Genomic DNA, 19,813 nt, shown 5'->3' with positions numbered 1-19,813 from the left:
ATGTGCAGGTTAGGTGAATTGGCCATGCTAAATTGCCCGTAGTGTTAGGTGAAGGGGGAAATGTAGGGGAATGGGTCTGGGTGGGTTGCGCTCCGGCGGGTCGGTGTGGACTTGTTGGGCCAAAGGGTCTGTTTCCACACTGTAAGTAAATTAAATCGAATTCCGTTGTAATATGAGGTAACCTTCCACTACATCCTCAATTTGGCATCATCTGCAAACTTACTAACTAGCTCCAGTTGGGTAGTTGTGATTAAGGGAGGTAGCAGAGGTTGGTTTATGGCCCTTTAGCCCGAGTGGTCACTGGGTCCGATGGAGTCCTTGTACTTGCCACGTACGAGACCTTTCATGCTCCAGTTGCTTGTGTGAAAGTGAGACAGAAGTTACAACCAAAGTGACAGATAAATGTTGAAATCATGCAAAAATAAGTTAAAAATCTGCAAAATAATTCTTGACGAGGTTCAGTAATTAGAGGCCATTTACAAAGGAGTAGCTGAATAAAAAGGATTGACAATGGATATAAACAGCAACAGACTGCAATCACACAAAAAAACACCTTGCAGTAGCAGGTCATATTTGATAGCAATGAACGACTGGATGCAGTTGATTTATTAGTTCAATAATTTACAAAATTTTGACAACCCAATCCCACCATTGGAAGAACAGCCAACTTTAATTTTACAGTCATATATTTTGTCCTCCACATTGTACATAAAGGGTCTGGATTTTAGCAAAACAAAACACTTGGCACAGTTATAAATAATGTCATACAAAAACAAAACAACATTCACAATTTGCAGGATATAGTGTCGCCCAAGTATTACTGAAATGTAAAACTCTTACTAATTGCGAGTACGAAACTCCAATACACACACAACTAAAAAAAAAACTGGCCTGAGTAGGGACTGTAGAATTTAGAGTGAGGGTGAATATAACAGGTTATTCAAAAGTCAAAGTACAAAGAAAAAATAATTCAGATAAATGCCAGTGTTTTAAACTTTAGAAGGGGGTGAAACTCTTCTCTGGAGCTGGCAGAATTGAAATCAGTAGCAACTCATCCTGGACTATTTTTAATCCTTGCTTGGTCCTCATTCTCATTGCAGCTAGTCAAACAGAGTGTCAGATGGACTCCCACACGTTGCAGTCCTGTTTCTCAAAGAGCTTAGACAATGCCATATTATATTCCATGTGAAGACAAACCTGCAATATGCTCCAATTAATGACAAAGAGAAAGTAGTCTCGCTTTTTTAAAAAACCTGATAAACATTCAAGTTGACTAATATTACAATACTGCAAGTCTTGATATCTGGTACATTGCTTACAAACTATGTGTGGGCTCCACTACGAAATAAACAGCTACTGAAAGTTCTTGGACTTTGCAAACACAGGACACTGACTATTTACAAATTGACTGATCTTCCCACAAAGGGGAAGATGGTGAAATAACACTTAATTGTTAACTGTTGCAATGTTTTATGTCCTACAATCGAGGGAGCTGCCATTTCCTTTTCGTTATTTTTGCAAAGCATCCGACATGCAGTGAATTCAATGGTTGATTAGTTCTGAACAGCAGCAGCAGCACCACCAGAAGCAAATGAACTACATTCCTACACTTCATTTTTTTTTCTCATGGAGTTGAAAGTTAAGCTCATAGCTCCAAACTAACACTGACAAAATTACACACGATAAAACTAGTTGATAAATAATTTATATACAGATACAACCGATCTTTACACTGGCTCCAGGAGCTAATTTAATTTGCATTTTGCACAGGTTTCTTGAGCTTGTTACTTGACTAAACTTTCAACTGTCTGTATAAACATGAGTATGCAGAAAGCAGTGGATGGACAATTGTGACTAAATGCAAAAAGTTATAAAAATGCATTGCAATTCTTCTCCACGATGTGGTTTTTCACTCCAGTCGCCTTCTCTGCCTGAGCCAATCATCCTGAACTGTTCAGGCAGCAAGGCTGATAAAAAAATCTATCTCGCTCCATGGCTGGCACAGCAGATTCCATGACCACCCTGCAGAAGATGCTTTCCAAGTGGAGAGATGGATGATGCAAATTTTTCCTCTTGCCCTCAGTCTCAAACCCCATCAAAACAGACATTTCTGACACTCATTGCTGAGCAGCCTGCTTTAGAATTGAGCAAACTCAACTAATTAAAGACCACGAGAGTGAGACTGACAGCACTGAGCTGCATGCTCATGACTTTCTTGTCAATGATTATTAACATCTAGTTGTCCAGAAATGCCAAATGGACAGTGACGCATTCCTTAAAATCATGATTAAAAGATAGAAAGTATTTTGTTAAGTGAACAGCTGATACACACAGATTTTAGATGTTACCTCCGCACATAACCTTGACTAATCGATTTCTGGCATTTTGCAGTGCAACTGAAAGTACCATGTAAATAGTATTGAATGCATAACAAGCAGCACAATCACACAGATGCGTTTCTACACGTTCCTGATGAATACGACAAATTTTGAATTCAGCTTCTTGAGCAAATGGAACAGAATTGGGGTTCCAGAATTCATACTTGATTGCTCCTCTGACATTGCAACCAGAGCACACAATGTTATGTTAAAAGCGAATTCCTGTGAAAAGCAGTCTGTATTTCTTTTGAATAAGGAGTCCCTTTCAGCCATCCACTTCTACCACAGTTTGATCCCAACAGGGAGAAGAAACAGGCAGCAAAACTGTCCCTGTTTAATATTTGGATGTGACGGATCATGATGTAAGGACCACAGGTTGTCACCTCCCACTCAGCAACATATTGTTTTGTTGATTTCAGAGAAGGAAATGAAGGAAATGTGTCAGGCACCAGTTCGAAGGGTGATGGTGAATTGATCCAGCCTATGGGTATGGGACCCACTACACCAGCTGATAACCGCTCCCTGATGTCTGGTCATAGTCTATTGTATACTGATGTGTCCAGTCCACCATCACAGGGCGAAAGAGGCCAAAACATCTAAATTCAAAGAAGTCTATGATATTCCTAATGCAACCATGGCTGATGGAGCAAAGAAACAGGAAAAAAAAGTCAATCATCTGAATGCATTCAAGTTACTATGATTTATGACAGATTTGTTCACAAGCCTCCTCCTTCCCCTCTTCATCTCAGCCCACTAGCATCTCTCTTTGTTTCTTTCACTTTCAAGTATTTATCCAGTTTCCTCTTAAACGTACTGACATGATTTACCTGAACCACTCCCTGTGGGAGCAAACTTCACATTCTTTGAATAAAGAGGCTTCTCCTGAATTTCCAAGTGATTTATTAGTGACTGTCTTTTATTGATGGTCCCAAACTTTTAAGTACTTCCACAAGTGGAAATGTCTTCCCCATTAACTCTTCCATAACTTAAAGGAGTGCATTTTTCTTTTTTTCTCGATTCCCAGACTGTTCAGCCTTTAAGTGTGATTATCTCCCAGGAACAAGAGTGGGAAATTATTTAAAACATCGATTTGAAAAGGTGCACAAACTAAAAGTAAGACCTGTAACTGACTACTTTATTCACTGAATAGCTATTGGAATCTCAGTTCAATACATCCGAAATGCAGTGTTAGTATTCACACAGTTACTCACTTGAAGGGACTTTCAATAGTGGTTGTTGTAACTTTAAAGTGCTTGTAGCGTCTTGCATTCATCCTTTCATTTGTAGTTATTCCAAGGCAAGCAATCTTCAAATCAAAAATAAATCAATTAACATTACAAAAAAAAGAGGTGACTGCTCTCGAGTTTAACTAAAATGCCTGCATGTTTTGTGTATTAGGAACTGTTCTCAGGTGGCAGTGTTTGCTGGCACCTGTTAACTACACTTGAGCACTAATTTGGGAATGCATGTGCAGACAGTTAGAGTTAAAATACATCACCACATACCATTTCTGCATGATCTCAAAGGCAAATGCAGCACTGCCTAGGGAAGTGCACATGCTATAAAATGGTGTAAGAGTAGGGAAGGCTAATTGCAACGGTCACAAGGTTCAGGTGAGAGCACATCTGGAGTTTTGGTTCCCTTATTTCAGGAAAGATACCATTTCCTTGCAGGCAGGTCAGGGTAGGTTCACTGGGATGTTTTCTGGTACACTGGGATTGGCTCATGAGCAAAAGCTAAACAGGTTAGGACTCTACTCAATGGAGTTTAGAAGAATGAAAGGTGATTTCATTGAAATATACAGGATTCTTAACGGGCTTGACAAGGTAAATGCTGAGAGGGAATTTCTTCTCATGGGAGAATCTAAGAACAGAGTCTCAGAGTGAAGCAGCACCAATTTAAAACTGAGATGAGGAAGAATTTCTTCTCTCAAAGAAATCAGTCTTTGGAAATCTTTGCCGCAGAGAACTGTGGGGGCAGAGATCTTGTTTATAGTTAAGGCCAAGAGAGATAGATTCTTGGTCATTCGGGAAATCGAGAATTATGGGGAAAATGCAGGAAAGTAGGATGAGGAGTGTCAGGTCCTCATCCTACTTTCAGCGGTGGAAATAGTATTACAGCGGTGGAAAGGACGATGGATGAGGACTTGCCATCTGAGGTAGTTTGGGCTGAGGTTAGGAATAGGAAAGGTGAGGTCACCCTGTTAGGAGTCTTTTACAGGCCTCCTAATAGTCCTAGAATCATTGAAGAAAGGATTGGGAAGGTGATTCAGGAGATGAGTGACAGTAATAGGGTGGTTGTTATGGGGGACTTTAACTTTCCTGATATTGATTGGGAAAGCTATAGCTCAAGTTCGTTAGATGGGTCAGTGTTTGTTCAATGTGTGCAGGAGAGTTTCCTGACACAATATGTAGACAGGCCAACAAGAGGTGAGGCCATACTGGATTTGGTTCTGGGTAACGAACCAGGCCAGGTGTTAGAATTAGAGGTAGGTGAGCACTTTGGGGATAGTGACCATAATTCGGTGATTTTTACACTCGTGATGGAGAGGGATAAGTGTGTACTACAGGGCAAGAATTATAGCTGGGGTAAGGGAAATTATGATGCGGTGAGGCATGACTTAGGATGTGTGGCTTGGAAAAGTAGACTCCAAGGCAAGAGTGTAAATGATATGTGGAACTTGTTCAAGGGGCAACTATTGAGTGTCCTTGATAATTATGTACCTGTCAGGCAGGAAGGAAAGGGTCGTGCGAGGGAGCCGTGGTTTAACAAGGAATTGGAATCCCTTGTTAAATGGAAGAGGGCGGCCTATCTCAAGATGAGACGTGAAGGTTCAATTGGGGCGATTGAGAGTTATAGGGTAGCCAGGAAGGACCTGAAGAGAGAGCTAAAAGCAGCAAGGAGGGGACATGAAAGGTCCTTAGTAGATAGGATTAGGGAAAACCCTAAGGCTTTCTATAGGTATGTTAGGAATAAAAGAATGACTAGGGTAGGAATAGGTCCAGTCAAGGATAGTAGGGGAAAGTTGCGTGTGGAGGCGGAAGAGATTGGGGAGACACTGAATGAATACTTTTCTTCAGTATTCACTCAGGAACAGGGCATTGTTGTCGATGAGAATACTGAGGCACAAATAAGTAGAATGGATGGCTTTGAGGTATGTAGAGAAGAGGTGTTGGAAATCCTGGAAAAGGTGAAAATAGATAAGTCCCCTGGGCCTGATGGCATTTATCCTAGGATTCTCTGGGAAGCAAGGGAGGAGATTGCAGAGCCATTGGCCTTGATTTTTGTGTCCTCTTTGTCTACAGGAGTAGTCCCAGAAGACTGGAGGATAGCAAATGTGGTTCCCTTGTTCAAAAAGGGGAGTAGGGATAGCCCTAGTAACTATAGGCCGGTGAGTCTCACTTCTGTTGTGGGCAAAGTCTTAGAGAGAATTGTAAGGGATAGGATTTATGCACATCTGGATAGGAATAATGTGATCAAGGATAGTCAGCATGGTTTTGTGAAGGGCAGGACGTGCCTCACAAACCTTATTGAATTCTTTGAAAAGGTGACGAAGGAGGTTGATGAGGGGAAAGCGGTAGATGTGGTATATATGGATTTTAGTAAGGCGTTTGATAAGGTTCCCCATGGTAGGCTACTGCAGAAAATACGGAGATATGGCATTGAGGGTGAGTTGGAGGTTTGGATTAGGAATTGGCTGGATGGAAGAAGACAGAGGGTAGTAGTTGATGGCAAAGTTTCTTCATGGAGTGCCGTCACTAGCGGTGTTCCGCAAGGATCTGTTTTGGGACCATTGCTGTTTGTCATTTTTATAAATGACCTGGAAGAGGGGTTAGAAGGTTGGGTGAGCAAGTTTGCGGATGATACGAAAGTCGGAGGAGTTGTTGACAGTGAGGAAGCATGTGGCAGGTTACAGCAGGATATAGAGAAGCTGCAGAGCTGGGCAGAAAGGTGGCAGATGGAATTCAATGTAGCTAAGTGCGAGGTGATTCACTTTGGGAAGAATAACAAAAAGATGGGGTACTGGGCTAATGGTCGGATACTTGGTAGTGTGGATGAGCAGAGGGATCTTGGTGTCCATGTACACAGATCTCTGAAAGTTGCCACCCAGGTAAATAGTGCGGTGAGGAAGGCATATGGCGTACTGGCTTTTATTGGTAGAGGAATTGAGTTCCGGAGTCCTGAGGTCATGATGCAGTTGTATAAGACTCTGGTACGGCCGCATCTGGAATATTGTGTGCAGTTTTGGTCGCCATACTATAGGAAGGATGTGGAGGCACTGGAACGGGTGCAGAGGAGGTTTACCAGGATGTTGCCTGGTATGGAAGGAAAATCGTATGAGGAAAGACTGAGGCACTTGGGGCTGTTTTCTCTGGAGAAAAGAAGGTTTAGGGGTGACTTGATTGAGGTGTACAAGATGATTAGGGGGTTAGATAGGGTCGACAGTATGAACCTTTTCCCGCGTATTGAGTCGGGTATTACAAGGGGGCATAGCTTTAAATTAAGGGGGGGTAGATATAGGACTGATGTTAGGGGTAGGTTCTTCACTCAGCGAGTCGTTAGTTCATGGAATGCCCTGCCAGTAACAGTGGTGGACTCTCCCTCTTTATGGGCATTTAAGAGGGCATTGGATAGGTATATGGAGGATAGTGGGTTAGTGTAGTTTAGGTGGGCTTGGATCGGCGCAACATCGAGGGCCCAAGGGCCTGTACTGCGCTGTATTCTTCTATGTTCTATGTTCTATGTTCTATGTCAGCCATGACCCTATCCTAATTCTGGTCATATGAGTTCTGTGGTAATGCAGGACAGTCAGATTGGGAATCCCCCAGAGTAAAGAAGGCCCAGGAGGGGCGGGGATGGTGGAGGGCGGGTGAAGAGGCAGGATGTCAGGAAGAGCTCAGGATCAGAGATGTGCTGTTCCCCCTCCTCCTGCATTTGCCCCCATTCTCCTGGTTCTCTACCAGGTCTAGGTGCCACACTCTCCTCCCAGGTAGTGAGCTCCTTGAAATCGTTTGTATGTGCACATGGTTTAAAACTGTGCATAGCATGCACTGGAATCAGCAAATGCAGCTTTCTCAGCTCTTACATTTTAAATAATGTAACAAGTTACATTTACACAGAGCTTTTAACAGTAAGACATGGCAAAGGATAGATAGATTTTTGACAGACAAGGGAGTCAAAGATTATGGCACACAGACAGGAAAGTGTAGCCGAGACCAAAACCAGATCAGCGATTATCTTATTGAATAGTGTAGGAGGCTTAATGGGCCAAATGCACTATTCCTGTTCATAATTCCAATCAACCTGTTTTGGAGTAATTCATTTGGATTTAGAGTTGTGGTTCTCAACAGCTGAAGGGAGTTTCTTGCAATGTACTGAATAATGTTACCGCAATTGAATTTGGCATGCTAAAACCTTGCCTAGACAAGATTTTAAATGTGAGTCTTGAGGAAACTTTGACTTTATAAAAAGAATGCTTTATATCCATGAAGGAGTGACCCATCATTATTTTTGTCAGAAACAGAATGTGTACGGGTACAGCTACGTTCTGCCTGCAAAAAAGACCCTGAACTTCCAGTTGCCTACCACTTTAACACCCCACCCTGTTCCCTGGCCAACATCTCTGTCTCAGGCTTGCTGCAGTGTTCCAGAGAAGCTCAGCACAATAATAATGAACAGCACATCATTTTCCACTTGGTGACCCCTCCAGACTTAATATCAAGTTCAATAACTTTATGGTCAGAACTACCCATCCCTAGCCCCCAACCCCATAAACCAGATCTTGTTATTACAGAGTCTGCCATCACACATTACCCATTGTTAGCCACGAACAGTCTACATTAACAGTTAGCCACTCCTTTGTCTGTCCAACTGCCTTCTCTCTCTTTGGGGTCTATCCTCACCTATCATTTCCTCCTTACCTCCTCCCACTACCCTATGTTCCGCATATTAACTGACATTTTTGCCATCAGTTTTGAGGAAGGGTCACTGTACCCAAAACATTAACTCTGATGTTTCTTCACAAATGCTGCCAGATCTGCTAAGCTTTTGCTGCAATTACTGTTTTTGTTTCTGACTAACAGCATCCGCGGTTCTTTTGGTTTTGTTTTGTAAGGTCTTAGAGACTTGGAATTCCAGAATCTCTAGAACGCAAAAAGAGAGCATTTGGCCCACTCAACCTGCACCGACCCTCAAAGAGGTTCCCAACCAAACCCAGCCCCCTACCCGACACTCATAACCTCACATTTACCATGGCTAACCCACCTGGCCTGCACATCTTTGGGAGGAAACTGAAGCATCCGGAGGAAACCTACACAAGACACGGAGAGAACGTGCAAACTCCATACAGACAGTCACCTGAAGGTGGAATCGAACCCAGCTCCCTGGTGCTGTGAGGCAGCGGTGCTAACCACGGAGCTGCTGTGCTGCCCTTATCTGGGAGCTAGCACAAAATTATTCATGTTACTAAACCTCACAATTCTTAAACATTCACTAATGGGATATAGGCATCAATGTCAGTTATTCCACATCTCCAGTTGCCTCTTCAGAAGGTGTTTAGAACTTGCTTTCTTGAACCGTGGCAGCTTGTGTGGTGAGTGCTCCGGAAGATTAGAGTGCCAGGATTTTAACCCAGTGATGGGGACCGAACAGTCTATGTTTGCCTTGTTGAGAATTGCCTTGTGCAGATGTGGGAAGAATATCAGTGGCAGGGAGAACACTGAAGAGTTAACAGAGCTATTGGAAACAATGCCCAAAAGTCAGAAAGTGGCAAAGTTCAATGGCTGTAATCTTAAATTATCTGAAATTTGGGAAAGGAACAAAAAACAGACTTTCCTGCTTACCTGGTACATCTGACACATGAGTAACACAGCAACCCACAAGAAGTGGAAGAGACTGTTCAGAAACATCCAGAAAACCCACGGAGAGCAGCTTGCAATTTCCGTGATGTAAGTCCAGAATCCATCTTTTGGATAGTTAGTCTCACAGTGGATGCTCCAATCTAAAAGAAAAAGATAACTAACTACAAGAATCTTATAAAAATGACAGGAAGCAACACACATTCGAGTTAGTATGTTTTACTTACATAAAAAACAGCCATAAATCATCCAAATGATCATGCCTAATAAGAAGAACAGGTATCCAATGAAATATCTGTGGTTCCCTGCTCCTGGAATAGACAGAAAACATTCACTTGTAAATCCAGCCAAAAGACAATCTTTAGGAATTGCTGTTTCATTAAGCAAATGATAAAAATTAAAACACTGCCATTATTAAAAATAGAAAAATCAAAAAAGTAGCATCATTATTCACAAATGTGGTCATTGCCAGTAAGGCTGATGTGTATTCTCTACCCTGAGCTGCCTTTGAGAATATGCTAATGGACTATTTTCTTGAATAGCTTTAGTATTATTGCCACAGTGTTTAAGTTACATTCTGCAGCAGTTTAAAACACCAAACAGGTTTACTTCACTATTTCAAAGGGCAGTTAAGATGCTGAGAGTCTGGAGTCACACATGGGCCAGACCAGTTAAGGACATCAGATTTTCTTACTTAAAGAATAAGCGAACAAGTTGGGCTTTCACAGTATTCTGCTAGATTCATGAAAGTTGTTTGTTATCCAAGATTAATATCTAACTATCTGAATTTAAGTTCACAAATTGTCAATTTTGGTTCTGAAGTTTCATCTTTTGTTGTGGTTCTGTTGGCCGAGCTGGGAATTTGTGTTGCAGACGTTTCGTCCCCTGTCGAGGTGACATTCTCAGTGCTTGGGAGCCTCCTGTGAAGCGCTTCTGTGATCTTTCCTCCGGCATTTATAGTGGTTTGTCTCTGCCGCTTCCGGTTGTCAGTTCCAGCTGTCCGCTGCAGTGGCCGGTATATTCCACCAATCAGGAATGGACCCGGACCATAGAACAGGCCATCACCACAGGACAGAACAGGATCACATACCGCAAAAAAACGGCACTAAAAGAAAAAATAGCCAAACTAACACACAACAGAGAGAACACCACAACACACACCTGGGTTAGAAACCTCTCCCACAGACAGCTCACAGACACGGAAGGAACAATACTGGCCAAGGGACTCAACTACAACTACAGGGACGCCAAGACAGCAGACTTCCTAGCAGCACTAGAATGCACACTCAGGAACAACGGACAGACAGAAGAGACACAACAAACAGTGAGACAAAGTATCGTACCCCTGATAACAAAGAAAAGACAAACACATAACCTCAACACCAAGGAGAGGGAAGCACTAAAAGCACTAAGAAACAATGAGAACATAATCATACTACCAGTAGACAAAGGCAGAATGACGGTCATCCTGGACAAAGCACAACACATCCAAAAAGCACAACTACTTGCAGATACCAACACCTACCAAAAGAGGGAGTTTGACCCCACCCCACTGCTCACCAATAGGATAAACAACACACTGAGGAATCTACAAAAAAACGGACAGATAACCAGGTCTGACCTACAAAGAATGAAACCTGAAAGCAACAACACCCCCAGATTCTATGGACTACCTAAAGTGCACAAACCAGACATCCCACTCAGACCCACCGTATCACTACCAGGGACACCATCACACAAACTGGCTAAAGAATTACAGCAGAAACTGAAACACCTGATCAGCGGATCCAGACACTCTATACAATTAACACAGTGATTCTTGGACATCATCAGAAATATACACATTGACAAGGAAGAAACCATGGTCTCATTCGATGTAATGGCACTGTTCACCTCTATCGACAAAACCCTAGCCAGGGAAACAATAGCCAACCTGCTGGACACACAGAACAGACAACAAGACGGGGAACCTATTAACAAAGACTGCATACTCAAACTACTGGACCTGTGCCTCACAACACGCTTCACATTCAACTACCAAATATATGAACAAATCAACGGCACACCCATGGGCTCACCCATCTCTGGACTCATAGAAGAAGCAGTAATGCAAAGGTTAGAACAAACAGTCTTACCGCAAATTCAACCCAAACTCTGGGTCAGATATGTGGATGACACCTTTGTAATCATTAAAAACACAGAAATAGAGAACACACACCGGATCATCAACGCCACACTCACAGGAATCCAATTCACTAGAGAGGAAGAAAAGGACAACCAACACCCATTCCTAGACGTGATGGTTCAGAGAATTCACCACAAAGGTATACAGGAAAGCCACACACACAGACCAAGTCCTGAACTACGAAAGCAACCACCCCAACACACACAAAAGAAGTTGCATCAAGACACTGTTCAAAAGGATCACAACACACTGCAGTACACCAGGACTGCAAAAAGAGGAAGAACACCTCTACAATGTATTCGCCAAAAACGGATACCCCCGCAATTTCATCAGATGCCTAAGGGAAAGACAACGGAATGAGGACATGCCACAACCCAAAGGACTAGCCACGTTACCATACATCAAAAACATTTCTGAACTGACAGCCAGACTACTGCGACCACTAGGACTCATAACAGCACACAAACCAACAGCCACTCTCCGACAACAACTCACCAGGGCAAAGGACCCGATACCCAACATGAGCAAAACCAATGTAGTGTACAAAATCCCATGCAAGGACTGCACAAAACACTACATAGGACAAACAGGAAGACAGCTAACAGTCCGCATCCATGAACACCAACTAGCTACGAAACGACATGACCAGCTATCCTTAGTAGCCACACACGCAGATGACAAGCAACATGAGTTTGACTGGGACAACACTACTATTATAGGACAAGCCAAACAGAGAACAGCCAGGGAATTCCTAGAGCAATGGCACTCATCCACAGATTCAATCAACAAACACATCGACCTGGACCCAATATACCGGCCACTGCAGCGGACAGCTGGAACTGACAACCGGAAGCGGCAGATACAAATCACTATAAATGCCGGAGGAAAGATCACAGAAGCGCTTCACAGGAGGCCTCCAAGCACTGAGGATGTCACCTAGACAGGGGACGAAACATCTGCAACACAAATTCCCAGCTCGGCGAACAGAACCACAACAACGAGCACCCGAGCTAAAATCTTCTCCCAAACTTTCATCTTTTGCCTGACTGACCCACCATTATCACTCAAGGAACACCACTACAATGTTACCGTAACCACACTTGTAAGGTGAGAAAAATTCTGTGGGGATAATTCTATGGGTTAAGGAAACCGATTGTGTTTAATTCGACAGCTCTTTCAAAGAATCAGTACAGGTATAGTAGGCTGAATGCACTCCTTATGTGCAAAAATAAGGAGTGGCACAGTGACTCAGTACTGCTGCCTCACAGCACCAGGGACCCGGGTTCGATTCCAGTCTTGGGCGACTATCTATGTGGAGTTTGCACATTCTCCCCATGTCTGCGTGGGTTTCTTCCGGCTGCTCTGCTTTCATCTCACAATCCAAAGATGTGCAGTTTAAGTGAATTGGCCATGCTAAATTGCCTATAGTGTTCAGGGATGTGTTAGTTAGGGGTAAATGTATTCATGGAGTTCAGAAGAATGAGTCGATTCGCACAGAAACATTTAACATTCTAACAGAACTAGACAGTAAAAGTGTTCCTGATCATCAGAGAGTCCAGAACTAGGAATCACAGTCTAAGGATATGGGGTAGGCCATTTAGGACTGAGAAAGGGACTTCACCCAAACAAACAGTGGTGAGCCGATGGGATTTGCTACCACAGAAAGCGATCAAGGCCATAGCATTGTACGATTTCAAGGAAAGGAATCAAAAGATACATGGGAAAAGTGGAAATAGGGTACTGAGTGGCATGATCATCATGACCATAATGAATGGCACAGGCTTGAAGGGCCAAATGGCCTACTCCAACTCCCATTTTATATATTTAAAATTGAGATTCATGGACTTGTCTAATTAAAAAATATTGAAAGATACAAAACTCAGCAAGCGTGTGAAGTTCAGGTGTCCAGTCTTGATCTTTCTTACTGACAGAACAGGTTCAAAGAGCTAAATGACCTGCTTCTGTTAAGTCTAAATACTTTGTGGTCGTTTTCTCTTGAAGGTGAGGCAGTTTTGAAAATTGTGAAAAGGCTTGATCAGGTAAACATCAGCAAAATGTTGAGTTCCAGAAGGATATTTAAATGAAGGGATCCCATACATATGGTCATCAATGTTACCAGGTGTTCCCTAACCTGGCTATTCGGGCAGCATTTTCCTGGCTTCATTTCAGATTTGCAACATTTACTGCTTTTTGCTTGAGTTGGGGTCATGAAAATAAAAGGAATTCAGGAGAAATTCACAGAGTAGTTGAAGAGAACACTAGAAAACATACTTAAGGCAAAATCAGAGAGAATGGATGAGTATCACAGATAGGGCAACATTCTGTCCTGTACATTCTACACATTCTCCTGCTGCTTAACCTTGTAGCTGTGGTATCAGTTTGGACCATGTAGACTGTCTGAATTGCTTTTGGCTAATATAAATGCCATGTCTTACCTACACAGTTACCAACCCATGGACAGTGGTGATCAAACTTGGCAATGCACCTGTTGCACACAGCACAATGCTTAGACCGAACAGGTTTCTGAATCTGAGCAGAGAACACAAAGCCATTATGAAACACGTTGCGCTGCGGAGGAACATAAATGCTTTTGCAGCTACTGGATGCATACATGTCACAAACTTCTAATGTTGATGGTTTATTAATTCATTTATGGGATGTGAGTTTTGGTAGTAAGACTAGCATTTTTTGCTGTCCATTTCTGGCTGTGATGGTGAGCCATCCTCTTGAAAACAACTCAGAGATTTACTCAGCAGTAACCTAACGAATTTAGTCACTCTGGATCTGGAGTCGAACACAGGTCAGACCAGGAATGGATGGCACAAACCAGCTGGTTAGCTTCAGGATCTCCATTATTTAGGTTAACTGTTTATTCCTGATTTATTAATTGATTCAATGTAAACTCTCCAGCTACCAACACAGGAGTCGAACTTGTGTTTTCTGAGTATTTACTTCTGGCCTTTAGATTACTGATGCAGTAACATAATCACAATTTACAATATCCCCCTGTTCTTTGCTCTAAACTTTGTGGCTGAGAGAGTAAGCAAAACAGTTCAAGCACTGGGCTTAATATTAACAGCTTTCTATGAGACAGAAGCACTAGTTGGACATGACAGACCGGGACCAATGCTATTTATTTCAGACTTCAAGAAATGGCAAAATTTTGCCCTGACAATCACTTCTGATCTGTTTTTGTAATGGACAAAACATCCAAATTTCAAGCATAAACACATTTAATGTGTAGCTGGCTCCCTGCTTAAGGTGAAGTAATTAAACCAAAATCTATAAAAACTTTGTGAGCTAACGACACTGTAATTAGTTATTTGATTTCACAAGCACACTGTGACAGAGCCTACATTTTGATACTGGCCTGGCTTTGTTTAGTGAGCGGCACAGTGGGTCAGTGGTGAGCACTGCTGCCTCACAGCGCTAGGGACCCGGGTTTGATTCTCACCTCGGGTGACTGTCTGTGTGGAGTTTGCACATTCTCCCAGTGTCTTCGTGGATTTCCTCTGGGTGCTCCGGTTTCCTCCCACAATCCAAAGATGTGCAAGTCCGGTGAATTGGCCATGCTAAAATGCCCATACTGTGAGGTGCATTAGTCAGGGGTAAATATAGGGTAGGGGAATGGGTCTGGGCAGGTTACTCTTCAGGGGGTGGTCGGTGTGGACTTGTTGGGCCGAAGGGCCTGTTCCATACTGTAAGGAATCTACATAATCCAATCCATTACAGAGTATTTCAAGCTCAAAGCGAGAAAGGCAAGTGAAGATTGAAAGAGGAAATCCAAATAAAAAAAGCAGATTATCTCTTACCAAACAGGTACTGCAAAATATACTCAGGTCCAAGTGCCCCGATTCAGCCAGTTCCACGATTGTCTGTGATGCAAGCAGAAATACAACAGCAAAAGGTGTATTCTTTAAAATAAGAATACAGAATATAATTGACTGGACATATCTATATCTTCCCAGTAACAAGGGAAAATGTTACATTTGCAAAGAACACAAGTTACTTGGCTGGGGTCACCATGCCTGCAGTGCTTTCAAAGAGAGATCATGCACAATAAATCAATTTGATTTGAACAGACACGAAGGTAACTTCTCTCTCTCTCTCAGAAATCTGAAAATGAATGATCGTGCTTCACCCTGATTAGTGAAGGGTTCCTACAGGAGAAGACTTCCATTTGGTTGCAGCAATGAATTCATAAAGGAGAATTCAAACTCTACACTACTATCTCCAGAAGGCATCGTCTCAGACTAAGGGGTCAGAGATGAGGAATTTCTTCTCTCAGACAGTAGTGAATCTGTGGAGGTCTTTGCCGCAGAGGGATATTGAGGTTCGATCATGAAGTATATTCAAGGCTGAGGTGGATTTTTAATCAGAAAGGGAATCAAGGATTATGGGAAAAAGACAAGAAAATAGAGATGTGAATTATCAGGTCATGATCTCATTGAAGGCAAGGCAAACTCAACGGCTGAATCTCCAACATCTTATGGTCTTCTCTGGTGTATTGGTTGTAACACTCCTGTATGAGATTCATCCTGTCCCACTGAGGCGAAAGTAATGTTTGATTTAGGCTTATGTTATGGACACACTTGAGGAAGGATGCAATAACTTTGAGAATAGAAATTCACTGCAATGATTCCAGGGATGAGGAGTTATAGTTAAAGGGATGGATTGAAAAATTGAAGTTGTGTTTCTTGAAGCAGAGAAGTCCAAGAGGTAGTCCAACAAAGCTGGTTAAAATCATGAAGGTGCTGGATAAAGTACTGAAATGTGTTATTTCCCAATGGCTGAAAAGTCGATGTCAGAGGGCACTGATTTCAGGTTATTGATTCCAAGTTTTTTTTCTGAGAGAACAAGTGATTAGGAATTGTAATGCACTGCGTCATAAAATTCAATCGTAGTCTTCAGATGAGAACTAGATAAATAGTTGAAGGAGAAAAGGGATTAAAGGCCTACATCCTAAAGTCTTAAAGGAAGCGGCAACAGACACAGTGAATGCATGATTTCAAAACTCCCTAGTTTCCAAAACGTTTCAGTGGATTGAAGAAATGCTAATATAAAGCCATTATATAAAAAAGCAGGGAGGCAGACAGTAACAAACTACAGAGCTGTCAGTTTAACATGTGTCATTGGGAAATTGTTGGAATCAATTACTACATATCTCTGGACTTTCAGAAGGCACTTGAAGGCATCACAAAATGATCACACAGGTTAGAGGTAATATGTAAGCTTGGAGAGAGGACTGACTAACCAACAGAATACACAGAGACTCTGGCTGGCAAACTGCAACTAGTAGCCGACTATAGGGCTCAGTCTTTGCACCTCATCTTTACAATCTATTGCTGTAACTTGGATACAGGGATAAAACATTCATTGCCCAAATATGCAGATGACACTAAAATAAGTGGGAAGGTAAGATGCATGGAAGAACTAAGAAATTTACAAATAGATATGGATAGGTGAGGGCAATGGGCAAAGTTTGACAGATGAAGTTATTGTGGATATGCGAGATTATCCATTTTTATCAGAAGAATGAAAAAAAGCAACATGTCTAAATGGGCTAGAAACTTCAAAATACCTCAGTAAGGAATCTGGGTGGCTTTGTGCATGAATTGCAGAAAATACCACAGACTTTGGAAATGTTTCTGTGAATGCAGAAAATGGAGGGTAATTGGAATTTTAGCATCTATTGTTATAACAGAGTATAAATATTACAGAGTACATGACAGAGCAGGCTCAAGGGACTGAATGGCATCTTCCTGATCCTAGTTCTTATGCTGTTAATTGAGGATTTGGAGTTCAGGCTCATTCACATGGGACTGGTAAATGGAATTCAACACAAGAGAAGTGTGAGGTATTCCACTTTGGAAAGTCAAATCAAGGTAGGACTTAATGAGGAGTGGAACAGAGGGACCTCGGAGTAGAAGGAAATTGTTCATCGAAAGCAGCATCACAGGTAGATAGCGTGGTCAAGAAGACATTTAGCATGCTGGCCTTCATTGGTCAAAGCATTGAGTATAGGAGTTGGGACGTTATGTTACAATTGTACAAGTCGTTGGTGAGGCTGCACTTGGAGTACTGTGTACAGCTTTGGTCACCCTGTTATAGAAAGACATAGTTAATCTGGAAAGAAGTTTTACGAGGATGTTGCCAGAAGAAGTAGGCCTGAGTTATTGGGAGAGGTTGGCCAAGATAGGACTCTATTTCTCGGAACATAGGACAATACACCTTATTGAGGTATATAAAATCATGAAGGGCATTGATAGGATGAATGCAGATAGTCTTTTTCCCAGGGTTGGGGAATTGAAAACTAGAGGGCATTGGATTATGGTGAGAAGGGAAAGATTTAAGAAGGACCTGAGGGACAACTTCTTCACACAGAGAGTGGTACGTATCTGGAATGGGCTGCCAGAGAAAGTGGTTGATGCAGTACAATGGTAACATTTAAAAAATTTTGGACAGGTACATGGAAAACAAAGTTTCGAGCGATATGGACCAAATGTGGGCAACTGGAAATAGCTGAATGGGCACCATGGTCAGCATGGACCAGTGTGGGCCGAAAGGCCTGTTTCCATGCTGTATTACTCTACAAATCTAACTGTGGATATTTTGTTCTGTCCTTGCCACAATGCACCTGATCCTTTGTCGCTGAGGTTGGGAATTACATCTCCGAGCTCTCATGTTTCCAAAATGTAAGAAATGCAACCGACATTACTTACAAGTTAGTTTTTTTTAAAAAATCTGTGCTATTAGATCAGACAGAAATATTTGAGCAATGAATTAACCTGGTCTGCATCAAGCGATACAGGGGTGATGTGGCCATTTTCCTTATCATGGTGGCAGGTTTTATAACTCATTTTCGGAGTCACTTATTACCTTGCTTAGTTTTATTTAATTATTTTACCCCAATAATACTAAATCCCCCAGGATGACAGATTTGGAGAATCATTTGCCTAATGTCATTGTGTCTCTCAAGTGCTCAACATCTACTGCATAAAATTAGTAATTAATTTCAGCATAGATGAATATGAAGTATCACATTTCAATGATAAAAATAAAATGGTCAGGTATTATTAGCAAAAAGAATCCAAATATGAAGGCACATGAGAATATAGAAACACAAATCAAAAAGGGTTTGACAAGATCAATACAGCCATTCAAAAAATCCAAATCAAGCCGAGGCCCTAATTCTACATTTGAAAAGTAGGGAAGCTATGCAAAACTTGAATCCAACTTTAGGCCCTTGAGCTTGTTCTGTCGCCATTCAGTGAGATTATGGCCCAACTCTATATACCTGTCTTAGGCCCATACCCTTTAATACCTTTGCTTACAAAACATTATCTATCTCAGATTTAAAATTAATAAATGATCCAGCATCAACTGCTGTTTATGGAAGAAAGAAAACTTCTCCCACCCTGTGGAGAAGTGTTTTTCAACATCTCCTCTGAATGGTCTGGCCCTAGTTCTAGAGCTCCAACCAGTGGGAGTAGTTTATCTTTACCTACTTTGTCTTTTCCTGTTCATATCTTGAAGACTCTGATCAGATCACCCTTTAACCTTCAGCTTGGTCCTGGTCACTGTTATTAAAAGGAAACAGTGAGGAAGACCCAAAGAGGCTTATAGGGATGATACTGAACTATAGGGGGAGGCCATACCTTTCAGAAGAGCCAGAGAACAGTTGGGTCTAGTTCTTCTTCAAAAGAGGAGGTTGTGGGCGTCACCTATTCAAGGTGTGTACAAGTCTGAAAGTTTCCAAAAGTGTTAACATAGAAAATGTTTGCTTGTGGGGAAGAGTATAATTGGAGACCATCAAAATAGATAATCACCAAGAAATGCAATAGAGAATTCAGGAGAAAGGTCTTCATCAAAGAGTGGCGAAAGCAGAACAGACTACCACAGGGAGTGATTGAAGTGAACAGGAGATTATTTTTCACTCTTTTCATGAGCAAAATCAGCATTTGCTATATGTCTCTTCATAATAACACAGGAGCAGAAGTAAGTCATCTGCCTTTGAGCTTGGTTCCCTTATTTAATAAGATCATCCTTGACCTGACCCTGATTTCAACTCCACTTGTGTCTGCCTCTCATAACCCTTCAGTCCTTTGTCTCGAAGAAACTGCTGCAACTGAGTGGTTGCAGGCAATTTCAGATGATAATTTCAAGTCAAATACATTGCTTGAGGGCTGCAGTCACATGTAGCCAGACTCTCAGAGTACCCACAAGAAATCCTCAACTCTTTTCAATTCTGACAGCAAAGTGTTGCCGTTAGCCACCCGAGCCATCAGTACATCACAGATTAACACCCTGTCTAAACTTAATAAGTTCACGCATCAGACAAAGATATTGTTGCCTCTCACAGCTAAGCAACGGTAAATAAAGGATATTAAATA

The 19,813-nt window shown here is 42.0% G+C and overlaps 1 protein-coding gene across 3 annotated transcripts in view; it reads right to left on the bottom strand.

Moving 5' to 3' along the window:
• Window positions 1-572: 572 nt before the first annotated feature.
• zdhhc17 (zDHHC palmitoyltransferase 17) overlaps window positions 573-19,813 on the bottom strand; it is a 150,605-nt gene continuing 131,364 nt past the window's right edge. For all 3 annotated transcript variants that reach the window (XM_043708813.2, XM_087996951.1, XM_087996952.1), the window contains 6 exons: window positions 15,233-15,295; window positions 13,856-13,949; window positions 9,463-9,546; window positions 9,221-9,378; window positions 3,590-3,684; window positions 573-3,016 (listed from right to left, as the gene is read on the bottom strand). In XM_043708813.2, the coding sequence (XP_043564748.2) occupies window positions 2,878-3,016; window positions 3,590-3,684; window positions 9,221-9,378; window positions 9,463-9,546; window positions 13,856-13,949; window positions 15,233-15,295 (633 nt within the window). In that variant the 3' untranslated portion in view covers window positions 573-2,877. The remainder of the gene's footprint in view (window positions 3,017-3,589; window positions 3,685-9,220; window positions 9,379-9,462; window positions 9,547-13,855; window positions 13,950-15,232; window positions 15,296-19,813) is intronic.

Source organism: Chiloscyllium plagiosum, unplaced genomic scaffold (assembly GCF_037043375.1).
Source record: "Chiloscyllium plagiosum isolate Xiang-an unplaced genomic scaffold, Cpla_swu_hap1 HiC_scaffold_19, whole genome shotgun sequence".
NCBI classification, from domain to species: domain Eukaryota; kingdom Metazoa; phylum Chordata; class Chondrichthyes; order Orectolobiformes; family Hemiscylliidae; genus Chiloscyllium; species Chiloscyllium plagiosum.
The sequence above is the reverse complement of the archived record's forward strand: the minus strand, read 5'-3'. Positions and strand labels throughout refer to the sequence as shown.